At 39.7% G+C, this 18,065-nt stretch overlaps 1 protein-coding gene across 1 annotated transcript; it reads right to left on the bottom strand.

Moving 5' to 3' along the window:
- Nucleotides 1-82: 82 nt before the first annotated feature.
- On the bottom strand, nucleotides 83-16,769 carry sgpl1 (sphingosine-1-phosphate lyase 1). The gene is made up of 14 exons (XM_061836730.1): nucleotides 16,193-16,769; nucleotides 10,758-10,923; nucleotides 10,410-10,477; nucleotides 10,010-10,157; nucleotides 9,839-9,918; nucleotides 7,777-7,905; nucleotides 7,608-7,696; nucleotides 5,348-5,456; nucleotides 5,163-5,261; nucleotides 4,938-5,084; nucleotides 4,077-4,315; nucleotides 3,833-3,979; nucleotides 3,622-3,742; nucleotides 83-1,180 (listed from the first exon to the last, which is right to left on the bottom strand). Exons 1-14 carry the CDS (start codon nucleotides 16,202-16,204, stop codon nucleotides 1,037-1,039), a joined length of 1,698 nt encoding a protein of 565 aa, XP_061692714.1. The 5' UTR covers nucleotides 16,205-16,769; the 3' UTR covers nucleotides 83-1,036.
- Between the last annotated feature and the right edge of the window lie 1,296 nt (nucleotides 16,770-18,065).

Genomic DNA, 18,065 nt, shown 5'->3' with positions numbered 1-18,065 from the left:
GGAGCACTATCATTTTTTTTTCCTGCATTAAAAGATAACTAATGCCCTGACGGTGTTAAAGTTTAACAGGTGACTTAGAAAATAAAAGCAAATAGTTGCTCTGTAGGTTTTCTCTGAAAGTAGAAGTACAAAGTGAGGTAGATTGAATTAGGACAGTTATTAAAATATGGAAGTCATACACTTGACCACATGCTGTTAGAAAACAGCTACAATTGCTTCATTGAGCTTTTAAATGTGATTTACCTGTAGTTATAGTCTTGTTATCACATGAGTAAGACAACTAATACACTGTAGCTGTTATGCTTTGGGTTACACTAGCTGTTCAATTTCAAAAATGTGTCCGACAATGTGATGTAAAACACTTTCACATTTGAAATAATCCCCCCCACCCCCGTTTACAAGTCCAACTACAAATGTACAACAAATGCATAACAAATGAAAGTAATGACATTAAGTGCTATCAAAGGAGGACTTAAAAGTGGAGAGGATGATTGAGTGGTTTAAACAGGAACTGGATTTGTTCCTGCCTGGCCATTGAAGTGCTTTTAAAGTTAAAAATGCTAATAGAGAACCGTTTTCATGATGTACAGAACTGATGTCATGCAGTTGGATCCTGTTTCACAAGCGCAGAAAAACATGAAGCTCTCAGTGGTCTTTTTCTTTTTTGTTGGGTTGCTTTTTTTTTTTGCGCTGAGTCAGAGATTGAGAAAATGACAGCAGCAAACTGAAATGTTGTGGCTTTTTAAAAAAATGCTGGCTATGCAGATTGCCTAATTTTGAAATGAAACTAATGACAAATACATTCACTATATTATAGAACTAATTAAACATCAAAACACATTTAAGAGAGCCAGTCCTTGAGTGATTTGCCTCTGGGATGATTACAACGATGTCTTGTGCTTTGACAAAAATCTTTGCAGGCGTTTTATCTGCAGCGATGCAGGGTAAGGCAACCATTCAGCGATGAACTCGGAATAATGGGAGGAGGTGAGCAAGTTTCCGCATCTGCAGTGGGATCAGAACAACCCTGATCCTTTTAGTGAGCTTTGCCGTTACCGTTCATGTGGCTGGTGCTGGAATTGGCCACCTCTGTGCTGTAGAGACAGTCCAGGAAGCCTTGGGAGATCTCAGTTACCATGGACCGGTCTGGGATGGACTGGGCCATGCCATAGATCGCTCCCTTGGAACAGAAAGGAAGGGGAACAGGAACACGTCAGCATACTGCTTAAAGTGTCATCTTATCTCTACTTTTCCTAAAGTACTATATTTTGAAGAGAACCTTTACATCGCTAAACAACTATTCATATAATCTGTGAATTCCAGCTAATCATGAATATTTGTTATATTTTGACTCTCAAAGACAGCGCATCAATGTTCTACATCAGGGGTGTCAAACTCATTTTTCTCACGGGCCATATTTTTGTTGAGTTTCCCTCAGATGGCTGTTATGACTGTGGAACAAAAATATTTGTCTCATCTAGAGATGAAAGTGGACTTTTGTGAAAATTCCTGAAAAAACAAATGTGAGTACAAGGGGGGTCCGGCGGCATGCCCCCCTGGGAAAATTTTGAAAAAAATGGATGGCTGTGATGCATTCTGGTGATATCTGTGAACAAAATACAGACAAAAATTGAAAGTAAAATTTCTAAGTCCTGACCAAAAAAAAAAAAAAAATTGGGCAGAAGTTCCCCAAGGGCCAAGCCCAGATTTTTTTGCCCCCCATCCTCCTATCACTGGATAGCACAAAATCACATTTGTCATTAAAATATGACATCTTATCTCAAGACAAATTAATTAACTGAAGTATTCAGTAAAAAGACATCTAAAATTGTCCTTTCTCCCCCACATTATAGTATAGATACAGAATATACAAGAAAATATATCCTAGAATTTCTACACCGTACAGCAAAACATGTTAAAGAAGTTGATCTGTAGTAATTACTATTAACGTTTAAGTCTCAAACTTCTTATGTCGCGTTGTACTGATACACTCGACCACACACACGCACATTTGAAAAATGTACAGGTGTGGTCAGTCATGCTGGCAGATAAAGTTGCGGGTGTGATTAGGGATGGCCTTAAAATAACTTACTGGATTAATATAACATAACTGTAAATTAAAAATAAAATAAGCAAATATATAACAAATAGAAAACTAAATTTCAAACTCAGAAATGATAATTTCCAATTTCAACTGATATTAGTAGAACATGATATGATATAAAACGGTGTTTAAAATTTTTCATCAATAAAAATTCTTGATTTGACAAACTATCTGAAGAAAAGTTAAATGCACTGGCCTGTCAAGGAATAAACACGAACGGTCTGTACTCGCAATGTTTTGAAGATGCTGAAAGTTTACTTCAACATGATCGGTGTTAGTGGCAACAAGCTGGCGATACATTTGAACAAACATTCCTGTTGGCAATCGTGACGTATTGTTTGGGGGGGGGGGGGGACACGCACCACGAGACTGCCATAAATAGGAGGCCGGCTTGCTAGAACGCGCCTTTATGTGCATGCGGTCAAGGTATTGGCCACACCTGAATCAAGCGACGAGGTGGATGATAGTCTAATGTGTTTTTGTTTTTTTTTAAACGCAGTCACACTGCCTCTCGATCGACGCAATGAGCACTCCTAGTGTAACTGAATTTCCTTAGACATGGCTCATGATGTTGATGACTTTCGACGTAAATGCACTCGCATTACGCGAAGCAGTTCTGAACATGCTCAAAACGGTTAACTTGCATTTCCTGTTTCCGGAGGAATACCAGTTGGAGCAGGCTTCTTTGGTTAACAATGTTTATGAAATAAACGTAAATTATTGTCAAGACCACACAAAATAAGCGACGACTTGAGAGAATGCGAGGGGAGGGGCATTACTCTTAATCGTGTTAGTGCTTCAACATGGCTACGCTTATGAAAGCAAAACAACGAACTCAAACGCATGTTCGTCCAATGTTGTCAACTAATATCTGGATTAATTTTAGGCAATTTTTCCTCAAATTTTCTGGAGCTATTTTCATGAAAATTTAGAAACCCCGAATTCCGGGAATATCCGGAGGACTTTCATCACTGCTCATCATATTTACATCATCAATTTATGAACTGGTTTTGGAATCAGAAATAAAGGGTAATGGGTTTTTCAACTATTCACGAAACACAAAAATGCTTGTAATATCTCAACTTTATCATTTATATGACAATTTGAAATTTTGGTACATATTTTTACAAGAATCGTGGAAATTCACACCTGAGATTTGGTGTCGCGGGCCACATAAAATCATGTGGTGGGCCTCGAGTTTGACACTTGTGTTCTACATGAATGTGAATGCATATACGGCAATCATTCACATTTGAAAAATGTACAGGATCGGTTTTCATGTGCACTGAGAGTGTTCGACAAGTCCGCAAATGCGCAGTGGCGCAAGACTACACAAAAGCGACGTCTTTCAATATCTATGTATTTCTACATGTAACAAATTTTAGGCGCCTGATTTTTCATGCTCAACTGTGCAGATTTGGGAGTGCGATGGCACATGGGTGCAAACGCTCCTGTGAAATTACAGTGACTGTATGCAGTACTCATTTGAATAAGGTGCGTGTGGAGAATCATCTCACCATTCCTGTGGTTTTCTCTCTGGGGTTTTTCATAATGATGGCAACTTGTTCCCTGACATCACAAACAAAGCGTTCTACAACACCCGGCTGGGTGTGCAGAACTGTGCAACAAATGTGGATGCTGTAAAGAGAGGATAACATCAAAGCTGGTGAGAACTGCACTGTGGACCAATGTTGGACGTGCTGCTAAATGGCTTCTATTCTACATTACCTGGATGGATACTGAAGTGTGTTCAGATTCCAGCCCTTTGACGTCAGTGCGTTAGACAGACGGAAAATATCGAAATCGTTTGACCCGATTGCCACTACTGACACTTGTGGATCCCCGAAGACAAACACACCTTTCATCTTTCTAACCCTTTCAATCAGGAAATAAATGTAGCATGTTAATACTGTACTATCTGGTGCGGGAATTACACAAAGCTATCGTAAATCCATAACAGCGAAGCTCTTACTCTGTTTTGATTTTGCGTGCTACATGGATGATTTTCCGAGTGGCGTCCACATATCCATTCTCTCCCATATGCATCATAGTTGCCCAGCAGGCTGCAACAATTCCACCAGGCCTGGAGCCCGCTATGGAGGGTGAGGCATAAATTCCACCCTGCCAGTCTGGAGCCACAAAGTACTGATAGTGCCGGTACTTTTTATCACTGTAGAGAATCACTGAAGAACCTTTGGGGGCGTAGCCATACTGGAGAGGAATGTCAAAATAACAAGATTTCTTGCATCCATTTGGAAAACCACCCACAGAACAATGTAATTTTTTTTAAATATAATGTTTTGTGCACAGTAAGGAGAAGATCTTGATTAATCTTTTCACACTGCTACAGATTGTAAGAATCAGAGTTTTTTTTTTTTTTAATGTATCCAAGTCACGGTGTCTATTCTGACAAAAATGTATTTGAACAATTACCAGTACAGTGGCTGAAATAAGTATTTAAGGTAAAGACGTCTTAGCAGACTGAGCTTGCATAAAATATTATTTATTTAGTCTTTCTTTCTGCCTGACAACTTGTTTTCATTGTTCTAACAATATTTAAGTGCAATGGAGGTCATTTGCCATATGAAACATAAGGCTGTTTTCTGACTTGATTACCTTGAGTGCCTTCAAAACTAAAAAAAAACTGTACATTATGACAATGTGACACGGCAAAGCACTGATATCAATCCAGCAAACAAAAACCCTGACCATTTTAGTAATGTTCATATTTGAAACGTTTAGGTTTTTAGACCTTTAAAGACACTTTGGACAGTTGGACATCATCGTTTAAAAAAAAAAAAAAAAGCAACGAAAGAGTGAAACATCTGCTCACCTTGTGAGTGTCTGCAGAGATGCTGGTAATACCTTTTACTCTGAAGTCAAACGGTGCAAGGGAGTAGCCAGCCTTGGCCATGAAGACGATCAGAAAACCGCCCAGACAGGCATCCACATGCAGTGGCAGGTTGTAGTGCACAGCCAGCTGGAAAACACGTCAACGGGGGCGAGTCATGTGCCTAGTTTCAATACAGAACAGAATTAAAGGTGAAATGCTTCTGACCTTTGCGACGTCTTCAATCGGGTCCATAATCCCGTGTGGAAATTGGGGGGCTGAGCATACAAGCATGGCTGTGTTCTTATTGATGGCTCTCTTCATAGCCTGGTTGGGATGAAATAGGAGAAACAAGATGGAATAACCGTACAACTAAACATGTCAAGTGACAAATATACCCCCCCCCCCCTCACCTTCACATCAACTTGCATTGTTTTTGTATTGAGGGGAATGTGAACAAGCTTCATCCCAAAGTAATGTGCCGCTTTGTCGAAGGCTGCATGGACACTAACTGGCGCGAGACTACAGAAATGATCAGAAAACACAATGTCAGTCAAGAAACAGTTTTCAAACAGCCAAGTGCTATAAACACCTGGGGGAGAAAATTGTTTACGGTTTATCAATAAACAAGTGTTTTCAGATGATGAGCATGACTGTTTCAAATTGTAATTACTGGTACTGTTACTATATAATGTGGAAAAAAGTATTGGCCCCCCTTCTGAAATTCTTAGATTTTTGCAATTTCCCCCCTTTAATGAAGAACATCTCAAGATCAACTGTTGTGGAAATTATTTGGATTGTGTCATTTTGTTGCAGCTTTTTTAGATGTTTTGTCCAACTTGATTTTGTTGTGATAAAATCACATTTAAGTGATTTCTTGATTGAACAAGTCTGGGGGTAATCAGCCTTTGGTGTGATGACTGAAAACTAACCAAAAATTGCAATTAGCCACAATTTAATCATGAATTAAAGGAGGACTTTGTCCAAAATTTCCATGTACAATAAACCCTCCAATCTGAAGTCATATTCTTATTACATATATTTTGGACATTAATTGAAAAAAAATTTCAAAATAAAGAACATTTTTTAAATCCAAGCAATATCTGGATATGTGGCAGCTTTCAGAGCCAGAAGAAACGTCCTTGACCCCCGGGGCTTAGCATTCCATACCATTCATTCTAGCTAGACCAAGATGCCAACGTGCTGTGCCCCAAAGTGTAACAACAATGATAAAACGCACCCAAATTTGTCATTCTTTAACCTCCCGTGGGGTAATTTCATTATTATTAATATAATTATTAATTAATATAATTATTTTTGTTTTGTTTGTTTGTAATTATTTTTCACAAAAATCAGCCACAAAATGCCTGATAGTGATGTTCTCTGTTCGGTGACCCCATATCCAAAAACAATGGGGTCAGAACAGGAAGCACTGCAGACAGTCAGTTTTCCAGCCGGTGTCATTGAAATATCTGAGCGAGAGAAGAATTTTGATAATAGTTTCCAATTTAGAGATGTTTATAGTTGAAATCTGTGGATAATTTTGGCATTAAAAGAAACACTGAACCTTCATCTGCTAACTTTTAATGTGTGCTCCCATTCCTATTATTTTCGACAAAGTCCTCCTTTAATATGGGAGTACACCGCCATTTAAAAACATTTTAAATTCACTTGGGCTATATTTGTCTGATATTTTCAGACTATGTTTGATGATCTTAAACATAGTGAGGACACTATACAAAAATATGAGAATTTATCAAGGGCGCCAGTATTTTTTCATGGCACTGTATAGAGTAAGACGTGTTAGCGGCACATATAGTAGCATGCAAAATGTGGGATTGCAATGGAAGTGACAGACACCGCTTGTGACTTATAAGTCGTGCAGGAAACATTGAAAATATCGATTCGATCTGTATTTTATTATTGATTGATAAGGATAAAAGGGGATCATTGATTTTATTTTCCATATTTTTTGCTACTCTGCAATACTTCCACCAGGATGGAGGAGAAGAGGGTAGCAAGTAAGCCATAGATAGTCTCCAATAAAGGGCACGTATATCATTTGGAAACAACCATAGTATGTAAAACGTGCGATGCATGCATGAAATTCAGATTCCTGACTCCATGCCCTTCCTCTACCTGTACGGTAAACTAAACAACGCTGTGGCGTGATTATGTTGGCAGCTGAAGTGCTTGTGTTTTTGTTTTCATTTCGTGAACAAGGCAGAAAGATCATAGATCATTTTACTTTCCTGGACAAAATACTATAAATAGAGCTCACGGGGTTCGTTTACATTAGCACGAGCAGCGAACGGTTAGCTCGGTTCCGAGAGCGATGGGCGATCATGCAAACAGTTTGACAGTGACTCTTGCACTAATCTTTAGATTTAAAAGTAATTTAGTTCTTTGTGATGTTTACGATTAGTTAAATACAGCAGCTTCAAAATGTGAATATTTTTTTGGCCTGGTCCATTTTTATAGATTTCTAAAGTTTATTACAATAAATATCAAATTTAGGCCATATCACCTAGCACTACTTGTAAGTCAGCGTAATATTAAAATTATTTCAGAGCTTTTACTTGCGCACACAGTACTTTTTTTAAAGAAGAAATAGCAATTTACTTGGAGAAAAGGAAATCACTGCTCCATGAAGTCTAATGAAGGTCATCTTACATTTCTGGGTATTTGACACCTCGTTCATACGCCATGTCTCTGTATGCCTTGCAGGCCATCAGTATGCTCTCCGTTCCTCCTGAAGTTACCTAAACAAAAAAGGCAATAAGTCCTGCTTTGTGTTGATCCATGTAACACAATACATGAAGAAAATGATGAATGATCTTACCGTGCCACACGAGTTGGGTCCACCGTGGAAAAGCGTGCAAGCCATTCTGACGACCTCTGCCTCCATCTTTCTTACACCAGGAAAGATGTCTGGGTGAAGTGGGTTGCTCCATGCAAAATCTCCATACACCTTTGAACAAAAGGAAGCGTGAGTTGGACACTGAGAAAATGGTCATTTCTTGTGAGGAATGGTCAGATTTGAGTAAGCCACTAACATGGGTAAAATAATTTGGAAGTGTTTGGTACAAAACATATTAAGCCTCATAAACAAATTTCAAAGTATGCACTGCTACCATGAGGTCACATGAGATATGAGGCTATTTTGTTCAGCTTGAATCAATGAAATGTCATTTGCTTTTTTTTGGGGGGGGGGGGGGGGTACACGTATCGGTACTAAAAAAGATGTACCACCATTATGTATAATGTCACACAACACAGCAGCATATTATCCAAGACTCAAGTGTACCTCACAAAGAGCTCGTGTTAGCCAGCAAAGGATTCTCTCTACTTTACTGCTGTCAAATATTTTCATGAGAGTATCATATTAATTTTTTCTTGAATTCAGATCAATTACATTTTTTACTTATTTGAAGAGCATGTTCTATGTGACAGAACAGTATCCGCCAGGTTTAAGGGCAAAGTTTATAAAACAGTGGTGAGGTCGGCCATGATGTACGGATTTGAGGCGGTGGCCCTGAAGAAACAACAGGAAGCAGAACTTGAGGTAGCAGAAATGAAGAAGCTGAAGTTCTCGCTTGGTGTGAACAGGTTGGATAGGATTAGAAATGAGCTTATTAGAGGGACAGCCAAAGTTGGATGTTTTGGAAACAAGGTGAGAGAGAGCAGACTTCGATGGTTTGGACATATTCAGAGGCGAGAGAGTGACTATATTGGTAGAAGGGTGCTGAGGATGGACCTGCTAGGCAAAAGAGCGAGAGGAAGACCAGATGGATGTTGTGAGGGAGGACATGAGGACAGTGGGCGTTAGAGAGGAGGAAGCACGAGATAGGCTTAAATGGAAAAAATGACACACTGTGGCGACCCCTACCGGGACAAACCGAAAGAAAAAGAAGAAGACTTATTTGAAGAGCAATTAGATCTTAGGCCAGACTAACCAAAACATAATAAAATAGAAGCGATGAATACTGTATTAAAGGGGTGTCACACTCAAATTCACAGTGGGCCAAAATTTTAAATTGAAGAAAGCGTGGACCAAGTTTGAACAAATGAACCTGTTAATATGGAACCAATATTAATTTGAAATTGTCTCGGACCAAATATAATTACACCGCAGGCCAGAGTTTGACACCTATGTTGTATTACCTCAATAACATTTGACAAACTTAGCTACTCACAATAATTATGTTTTTCCCCCGACAGTACTTGACTCAAAATGTAGCCATTTATAGATACGATGCTACCACACTGGTCATGTGTCTTACTGTGCTTGAATTGATGAGCAAAACTGTCCCTTATGACAAGCACCATGAATGAAGTCACCCTATAGTCATACACATACTCTACTTGTCAGCATTGTAATAAAATGGCCATTAATATGACAACAGTCATAATTAACAAAAGCCTTAGCCCTCCACATTACAACCCTTAACCCGTCGCATTACTGTACTGCATCAAAGTGAAACTAAATGATTTGCGCGACATCAATCTTGACTCTTCCACCTCACTGTGTCTGTCTTGACTAAGAGACATGTTGCAACACCAGTGTTCACCTTTTTAACTACGGCCGTCTGACGCTTTCGGACGTTTCTTCTTTTTTACCCATTTATCCCCTCTGACGTCGTAGCCATATTCTCCATTTGTTGTCTTTAATGTGTAGTCACCATTTATTTCGCGCCATTTCAACCAAACACAGATGCTCAGGTTTCACCACCTTGGCTGGCATTTATGACAAACACATTGTGCCAGTCCATTTGCTCCATTAAGTTTCACAATTTAACACTAACTTTTTCCCCACCACAAAAGTTTTCCTTGCAAATAACTGAGCTCCTTTGATTGTGACAAACAAAATGTGACTCCTCAGGCAGTGGAGCCCTGATTCATACCTTCACCAGGAGTTTAGTCAGTGTTTCATCACCCCAGTACACTGCACCTGAAACACAGCCAGTCTGCCACTGCACTTCGTCTGCAACAACAACACATCATTGCTTCAGACCAGCAGTCCACAGTCATTTTGAAAGACTGATGGCCAAATTAGTAACATTTCAGGGACTTACTCAGAGTTTGATACTCGCTGATCTTGTCAAGGACTTGGCTCTGCGAGAGGCCTTTTGAAGGCAGCTTTTTAGTGTAACTCATGCCATTCTTCAGAGTGCACAGACTAGCAGACATGTCATCTAAAGCCTTGTTCAGTTGGCTCTGGATCTATGATGAGAGCAGAAGAACTGCATTTAGAACATTGTCTGGGTGACAGATAAAAGGCCTTCATCAGAGTAGCTGATTTGATATCATGTCCAGTGTTTCAAAGCTTCATCTCAATTTGTTGTTAAGATAATGACAAGAAATGTGTTAATGTTATCGGCAGTGCACAAGGTTAAGTGTGCCAAAGGGCTCCACCTCCGCGCTCAGTCAGTCATGACTCATAAGAGAATCAGATGACAGTCAGTCTGGACATACCGCCCCGCCGACAAAGGGTATTTTTCTGATGAGTCGAAAGAACTGCTTCTTCATTCTGGAAAGGAGACCTAAAACCAAAAAGAAGGAGACAAGGAGCTTTGGTGAATGCTGGCACCTCAACAACCACAAACCTTTGAGAGATGACTATGACACTTAATCACGTGTCAAGAAAAAACAGAACCCCAACTGGTTTATTTCTTTCACTTTCACTCAGCAATACGATGGTCGTAATCGAGTTTGCTACAAACAAATTCAGGTGCATTATTATTCAAAATCAATGCGAAAGGTACTGGTGAAGGTACAACACTGACTGCAGTTCGAACATCATTTATGTTACTCTGTGCTCACTTTCTTGTTGGAAGAGGAATCCTTTAAGCCAGACTGCTCCAAGTGTGGTGACAAGTGTCACTGCGATAATCTGCCATGGCTCCAAGTCCCTGCAGTACGAGTTGACCTGCTGCCGGCCCTCCTCCAGGTAGAGGACCACCATCTCCTTGTACACCTCCGAGGCACTCTGGATTAACATACAGGCACAGACATATCAACTTAGTTCTGGTTTCAAGGTCACAATGCGGTACTAGAAATATTTGTACAATAGGACTCCATCCCTGTCCTAAAATTGTAATTGACACGTTTTAGAATTCCAAGGTAACCGTGTGCACCTTTTCTCGAGACAGAAGTTCTGTATCAGTAACTCATAGGTCAAGTGCACAGAAGCAGTACCTTTGAGGGTGAGGGGACAACACCACTTTTCCCCAACATCCTCTAATTTCTTTCAACAAAAGCTTTGTTTTTTTTTTTTTTCCCTATTATCGCACTGCACAATGCAGAAAGGCAGCACACCGTGTCAGGCAGTATCAGTAACACTAACACAGACAGTGTTAATGTGTTTGAAGATTGAATCAGAACAGGTTGAGAAATGTCTCTGTCACAGGCTTCTTAAAAGGTAGAACTGCCAAGATCATACAATTCAGAATCCGACCAAACATTTGCAATACTCTTGAACAAAGCCCCGTCATGCATGATGTTACACAACAAGGGGATATCGCGTGCAACTTCTCTTATCTTCGCATTCCAACTTTGTGATTCACCATTGTAGTTTAGATTACTTCAACAATTTATGTCTGAATATTAACAGTGGTTAAGTTTATACTTGCAAGACAGTTATAAAATGTGAAATGCTAAAATGTTGCCTTGATGTTAATAAGGATTTTTGTATTGGCGTATATCCGAACTAGCCATGGATTATTCTATCGCTTTTATTTCCTTTAGGAAAACTAGTGTAGAAACCATTTGTTGGTTGACCAGTGCCTTGGATTGTTTCATCATTCTGTATCGTATATATCCATCCAAGCATAATGGTTCACTCATATAAAGCAATACACCTAAGTAGCCCAAGAAATCAAGATCACATTTTATTAATAACCCCTCCTCTGCCAGTCAGATATACATTTCTTCAATGAGCGATCCAGTTATTATACAGTACAAAGAGCTCCAGAAGATTTTTTTTTTTTCCATTCACACAGATGTAAATACATAATGACTCATGAATGCAATGGCTGCTGATGTACTTACGTCGCTAGGCATCATTCGCTCGAGAGATCAGTTTTCTCCTTCACACAAACACCGTCAGCACTTTGCCGAGTTGCTCAAGGCTCACGCTCAGCCCTACGTTTCTTTCTCCAGACAGAAGAGTGAGCTATTTTGTCAGCTGACTCAACTTCTACCAGCACAGACTCCTCCCTGCAGTCCTACTGCCAATCGATACATGCAGCCGCCCAATGGCATAGTGAGACTTAATCTACCTGCCCAAGACCGCAAAACGTTCTCAAAGTAAAAAGTGACTAATAAAAAACAATGTAAGATTCCGTATGTCATTTGTCAAATCAGTACAGATTTTGTACCGCAATAGGTTTGATAGCATACATGCTTGTGCATCCAGTTCAACTACTAACAGAGGAAAGCTTAAGGTTCAAAAGATAACATCTTAACTAATCACAAACTGCTCAACGGTAAGAACACTCCACAACGGCGCACTTTGGGCAAGTTGTATATTTATTTTCTTATCTTAAAGTCAGTGATGCATCAGCTACAAGTGATGACAATTCTTATATTAAAAGCAGATGGAGTTTGAACAAATAAAGAGTAGAGGGCTCCCAACAAAATGCTGCTGTCACACTTGTCTATTTAGATAACAGACAGGTTTGGCAAGATCAGCCTCATCAAGAAGGAGATGAGCTGCTAACAGAGACCACGTTGACAAGAGAGTTCACATTGTTTCAGGCACAGGTGGGAGTAGTCGCACTCTGTAGTCTATACTTAATTAGAGGTCCATACACTTAAAAACAGTAGAATTACTAATTCTAGTCATTCACTTAAGTTAAAAAACTAAAAACATTTGGAAATGTATATTAGTACAAAAGTAAAAATGAAATTTTAAAGTTAGATAAAAACACCTACTTAAATCAACTTAGCATAAGGAAAATGCACAAAAAACATTCTTCTTACATGAGGTCTTTTTATGCTTTTATATATATATATATATATATATATATATATAGTGAAAAAAAAAAAAAAAAAAACACATTCTAATTGGGTATTTTTTCCACCCAAAATTAGACTACCATAATTATTCAATCCCAGCCCCACCTGTGTAGAGTTTGCATGTTCTCCCCGTGCCTGCGTGGGCACTCCACTTTCCTCCCACATCCCAGAATATGCATTACTTGGAGACTCTAAAATGCCCGGTAAACACCTTGGAAAATGGACGTGGACAACTAATATAAAAGAAAACAATGAAAACAGTAAGTGTGGGACGAACTGTGCATGCCATCTTGTACTACGTGACCACATATGCTTGGTGCCACTCTGCAGACTAGTTCATTACACGCCGTTGGTAAGGTCAAAACATCATACGTCAGTACTTTCGAAAACAGAGGAAATTTTTAGCACTTGCCTCCAACTCATTTTGGGTCCGACCAACCAGTTGAGAATCATTGTTTAAGTCTATAAAGATAGAGGTGCATGTCCTGCACATCAGAGCTCATTCTGTCATAAAAAAAAAAAAAAAAAGAGATTACAGCATATCTCACGTCAGTTCAAAAGGCAACTCCTTCCACTTTTACACACACGATTTTCTCTCTGTTCCATTCACTAAACCAGTGGTTCCCAAAGTTAACCTGGCCCCGGACCCCCAGTGGGTCGTTCAAAAAGCTCCCGGACCCCCAACCTCAACTTTCGCCCAATAATGTAGTGCTGGACACAGCTATGCCATTCTGGTACAAAGTAATATTCAATTTTAGTGGCTCATGTGCACTTGCTTTTTATTTTTGCACAATAAATCAAAACGTGGTTCAACACTAGAAAGGGCAATTCTCACATCATGATTAGCTTCCAGACGATTTTGTTTTTTCCGTCGTCACATCTAATAGAGTTGAAAACCCCGCTTCACACTTGTACGTAGTAACGAAGGGAACAGAGTATTCCACGGCTGATTTGGCGAGATTTGGGAACGCTTCCAACCCCTCACACCAAAAGGTGCTGTTTGACTTGTTCTCAAATTGTTGACGGATGGCTTCTGAATGACGGAGTTCGATGAGTTCTTCCTTTCTGTCGTCGTCGTCATCGTCGTCCTGCATCGTGTCAAGATTCAAGCCAAAAGGATCTTGAACCTGTGATTCTTCTTTTCCGGACAATTTATCAGGTGTAAAATAGTGGTCAAAACTTCCCCACAGTGTTTTCAAATGCTGCTGGATTTCTTCTTTGATATCAGCTTCTCTTAGATCGAGGCTGTTAAGTGCTGGGAAATAAGCAAAGTTATCATTTCTCTCTCTCTCTCCACTAAGCTACCGGCACTGTAGGGCTGAGGCGTGGCGATGCCTGAATCACTCATCTGGGCTGGGCTCAAAATAGGATAGATAGGATGTGAGACATAGCGAGACAGAAGAAAAAAAAATTTTTTGTTCTTTTCTTCAGAAAAATATTTGATTATTACTCTGTCTCAGACATTGTGTTTCGGACCCCCTGGAAAGACGTTTGTCACCCCCTGGGGGTCCGTGGACCCCACTTTGGGAACCACTGCACTAAACTATAATCAGACAGGAGGTGCAGGGGCCAAATCCAGCCAAAAACATCATTTTATGTGCTCCATCAAGAGACTATAATAACATTTGTTGACTTTGATTTTCTTGCCAGTGTTTTTTAATTCCATTTTTAAGTCTGTCCCAAAATCATTTCGCCCTACTTTTAACAGATACTACAAGAAATCAAAATAGAACAATAGTTTTATATGTAAATATTTGGATTCAAACATCCATATAAAAACAAGTTTATTTTTAGCCTTCTCACATCTTTTGATGTAGAACTGTAAATACCTGACTGCCCAAAAGTTATTAAAAAAAAAAAAAAAACTGCAGCCTTGTGAGGCAGACAACCCATCTCAGACAGACACGTAGTAATGCCCGAATCTGAATAAAAGACAAAATTGCCAGACAAAATATTTTTGAAGAATTCAGAATTCATTGTGCTGCTACCATTAATAAATCAATAAAGACTGGTGAGCTGTTCCATAAGCAGCTATGCAAGACCAAACCATGAAATTAACTCCACCATGCTTCTCAGATGAGCTTGTGCGTTTTGGATCATAAGCAGATCCTTTCTCCCTACTTTGGCCTTTCCATCACTTTGTTAGCAGTTAATCTTGGTCTCATGAGCCCATAAAACTTTGTTCCAAAACTTTTATGACTCTTCTCAGTATTTTTCTTTGCAAAATCCAATCTAGCCTGCTCACTTGAAAAGTGTGTGGCTTCAAACAAAAGGTGCCCCGCACTCAGTTGTTTAACATCTCACTGAAACCCAAATGTCTTCAGTGTACAACAAAAACAATGGAAGTGACCTTGCTGTTCTAATACATTCGGAGGGGACTGTATACCTAAGACTGCCAGTATTGTCTTACACACTGCTGCTCCCCCTCGCTGAACAATGTACACGCTTTTTGTTAGCTCAAAGGGGAGGCCGGGTTCTCAAGGAAATCAACTGTTTGTGAAGTCGTGAAAAGATACTGATCACATAGATAGATGCTGATCAAAAGTTCACAAACTTTGTTAAATAAGTCGTTTAATTCACTGTGTCATAAAATGATTGAACAATCGTCATTGAGCGGCTGATGTACAGTAAGTAGATGAGGTCAGGCTATGGTCAACTGTGTCCCCATGGCAGATCTGTGTCAGAGGATCTACCCTCTGGTGCTTAGTTTTATCTCTGTACAGTGTACTTGCGTATTTTGTCGCGAGTTCATTGTCCGCATTAACACATACACTTTCTTCACATCGCTCATGTCGCCAAAGCTTTGTTTAAAACTTCCTGCGGGCTCAAGCTGAACAGGAACTCTCATTTTAAGCTACGGGTGCCACAATAAACGATTGTTTGAATGAATGCAGCTTTTTACAGAGGAAGGGTCGACTGTAGAATCACAGATGTTAAAGTTTAAAATGAGAAATACTGGATTCAATATTGGAGTGCATGCGCTGCCCAGCACGGTTGTCTCATTGTCTTGAGTATGGCAACAGTTCACTCAAAGTGTTCGTGCAAAGGGTTTCGCAACTAGCAATAAATCGAACCCTGATACTTTTTACGTCACAGTTCTCAGCTAAACACAGCCGGTAGACTTAAGAGTATCCTCGATATAAAAAGACATGAGATCAATAGCTCAGTCAATACTGAGAAACTGCCAGACTAACAGAGTCTAAATGTACAGAAAAAGCGAGAAAGGAAATACAACATACCCAGTAATCCATGTTGTCACGACGTTTTGGCAGCGACAAACTTGTTTTTTGAGCCAGGACAAAGGAAAGTGACCTCCAAAGCGCCTGCTTGACGTCTCGGCTCTCTTGTCATCTACACGCTATGCTAATATCGACAACACAACACAACACAGCTGCAAGCTAACGCGGATTCCGGAAGTAGGCAAGGGCCTGCGCACGCGTTGCATATGTGCAGACACCTCAACGCACTGGATCAAAGTTCGTCCACATCAAATTTGCATCCATGTTCTTTTTAGATCTAGGTCAAAAGCGTCCCAAAGCACAGTTAAACTCTGGACGGAGCATTCTTGTTTATTTTGTCGTCCGTCACAGAGAACACCGTTTTACCGTTTGAAAGATTATCCAACTTTGCTTTGGAGTGAAAAGAGCCCCATTTAAGTCATTAAGAATTGTTTCCGCAGTCAGCCGTAGCGTAGTCCAGTGTTTCCCTACATTCATCGGGCCAAGGTACCTATTTTACATGAGCGATGGGGGGGTAAAAAAAAAAAACAAAAAACAAAACACTGCCCAACAAGCAAAAGCGCACAAAAGTCAAAAAGGGGAAAGGGATTGACGATGTAACTTCTGCCATCTCGTGGAAGAGCCTTTAATTGTTTGGCCTTTCACTCAATGTCGTTGGCATTGCTATAGACACGGTGTCAAACTGAAGGCCCGGGGCCAGATCTGGCCCACCACATAATTTCATGTTGCCAGTGAAGGCAAATCATCTGTCAATTTCCATGATTCTTGTGAAAATCTGTGCCAAAATTTCAAATTACCATGTATCATGAACGATAACATTGCGATATTGTATACATTTTTTTGTGTTGCCAAACATAAACAATGATTAAAGAAGCCATTCCGCTTGATTTGATTCCAAAACTAGTATCCAAAAGCCCATCCGTTAGTCGTATTAGTTGAACAAATAATGTATAAAGAGCCCATTTTCAGATTTTTCAATCGCGGAATCCGCTCGATTTTCCTGGCCAAACTGAGAGCAATCTTGGTGACTTCAGACTTGCTGACCAATACTGGCCACTCATGTACCGGAGTAGCATCTGCACCATTTGTACGGTTGACATTATCCCAGATTATTGCACTACTAAACAGTTCAAACTGCATCAATTTCTTCTGAGGAACATTTTTATCTTTGACAGAACCACAGGAAACTCTCACCTGTTCTGAAAACTTCCCCAAACATGGTGGTAAGTGCACATTGCCTTTGTTGATTGCTAGAACGTTGTTCACATAGTCGCAACCTATGTTGCAATTTGCCTAAAACACAACTCATGGCTGCTAGTTTGGAGCACATTTTCAACATTGGGTTACCCTCTCCTGAAGTTGAACGGTGGGGCAAATTGTACCCGGTTGTTGACACACTGACATCACCAATCCTTTTCCACTTTTCGTTTCTGATGCATTTCCAGGCCAAAGCAGTAAATGTACACTTAACATTAAATGTTGCATTTTAGTTACTTCATTGTTTCTCAGTAGCACTTTCTCTGGTGTCATTTTTGAATGTCTGCTTGTTCTACACTGACTTCTGGTATTATCTTGATTATTATTCACACTGTCTTCCTGGGAGTATTTATGGGCAGTCTGTCCCTCTCAGAAGAACATCAACATGTCCAAAGTAGATGTTCATACAACAATAAACAAAGCCCCCTCCTTGACGATTGGCTTTGAAGGTGCATAAAGTTTGATTTTCAATGCACTTGGTTATCACATTTGTCTTCATAACTAAATGTGTATTTTAAAATACATCACATTTATAAATGCAGCATGTAATATATAGCAGACATGTAAATGCAATACAAACATATTTTGCATTTTGTATTCAAATGACTTGAAAGGA

This window comes from Syngnathoides biaculeatus, chromosome 12, assembly GCF_019802595.1.
Source record: "Syngnathoides biaculeatus isolate LvHL_M chromosome 12, ASM1980259v1, whole genome shotgun sequence".
In the NCBI taxonomy this organism is placed as follows: Eukaryota; Metazoa; Chordata; class Actinopteri; order Syngnathiformes; family Syngnathidae; genus Syngnathoides; species Syngnathoides biaculeatus.
This window is presented reverse-complemented; position numbering and strand designations above follow the sequence as displayed.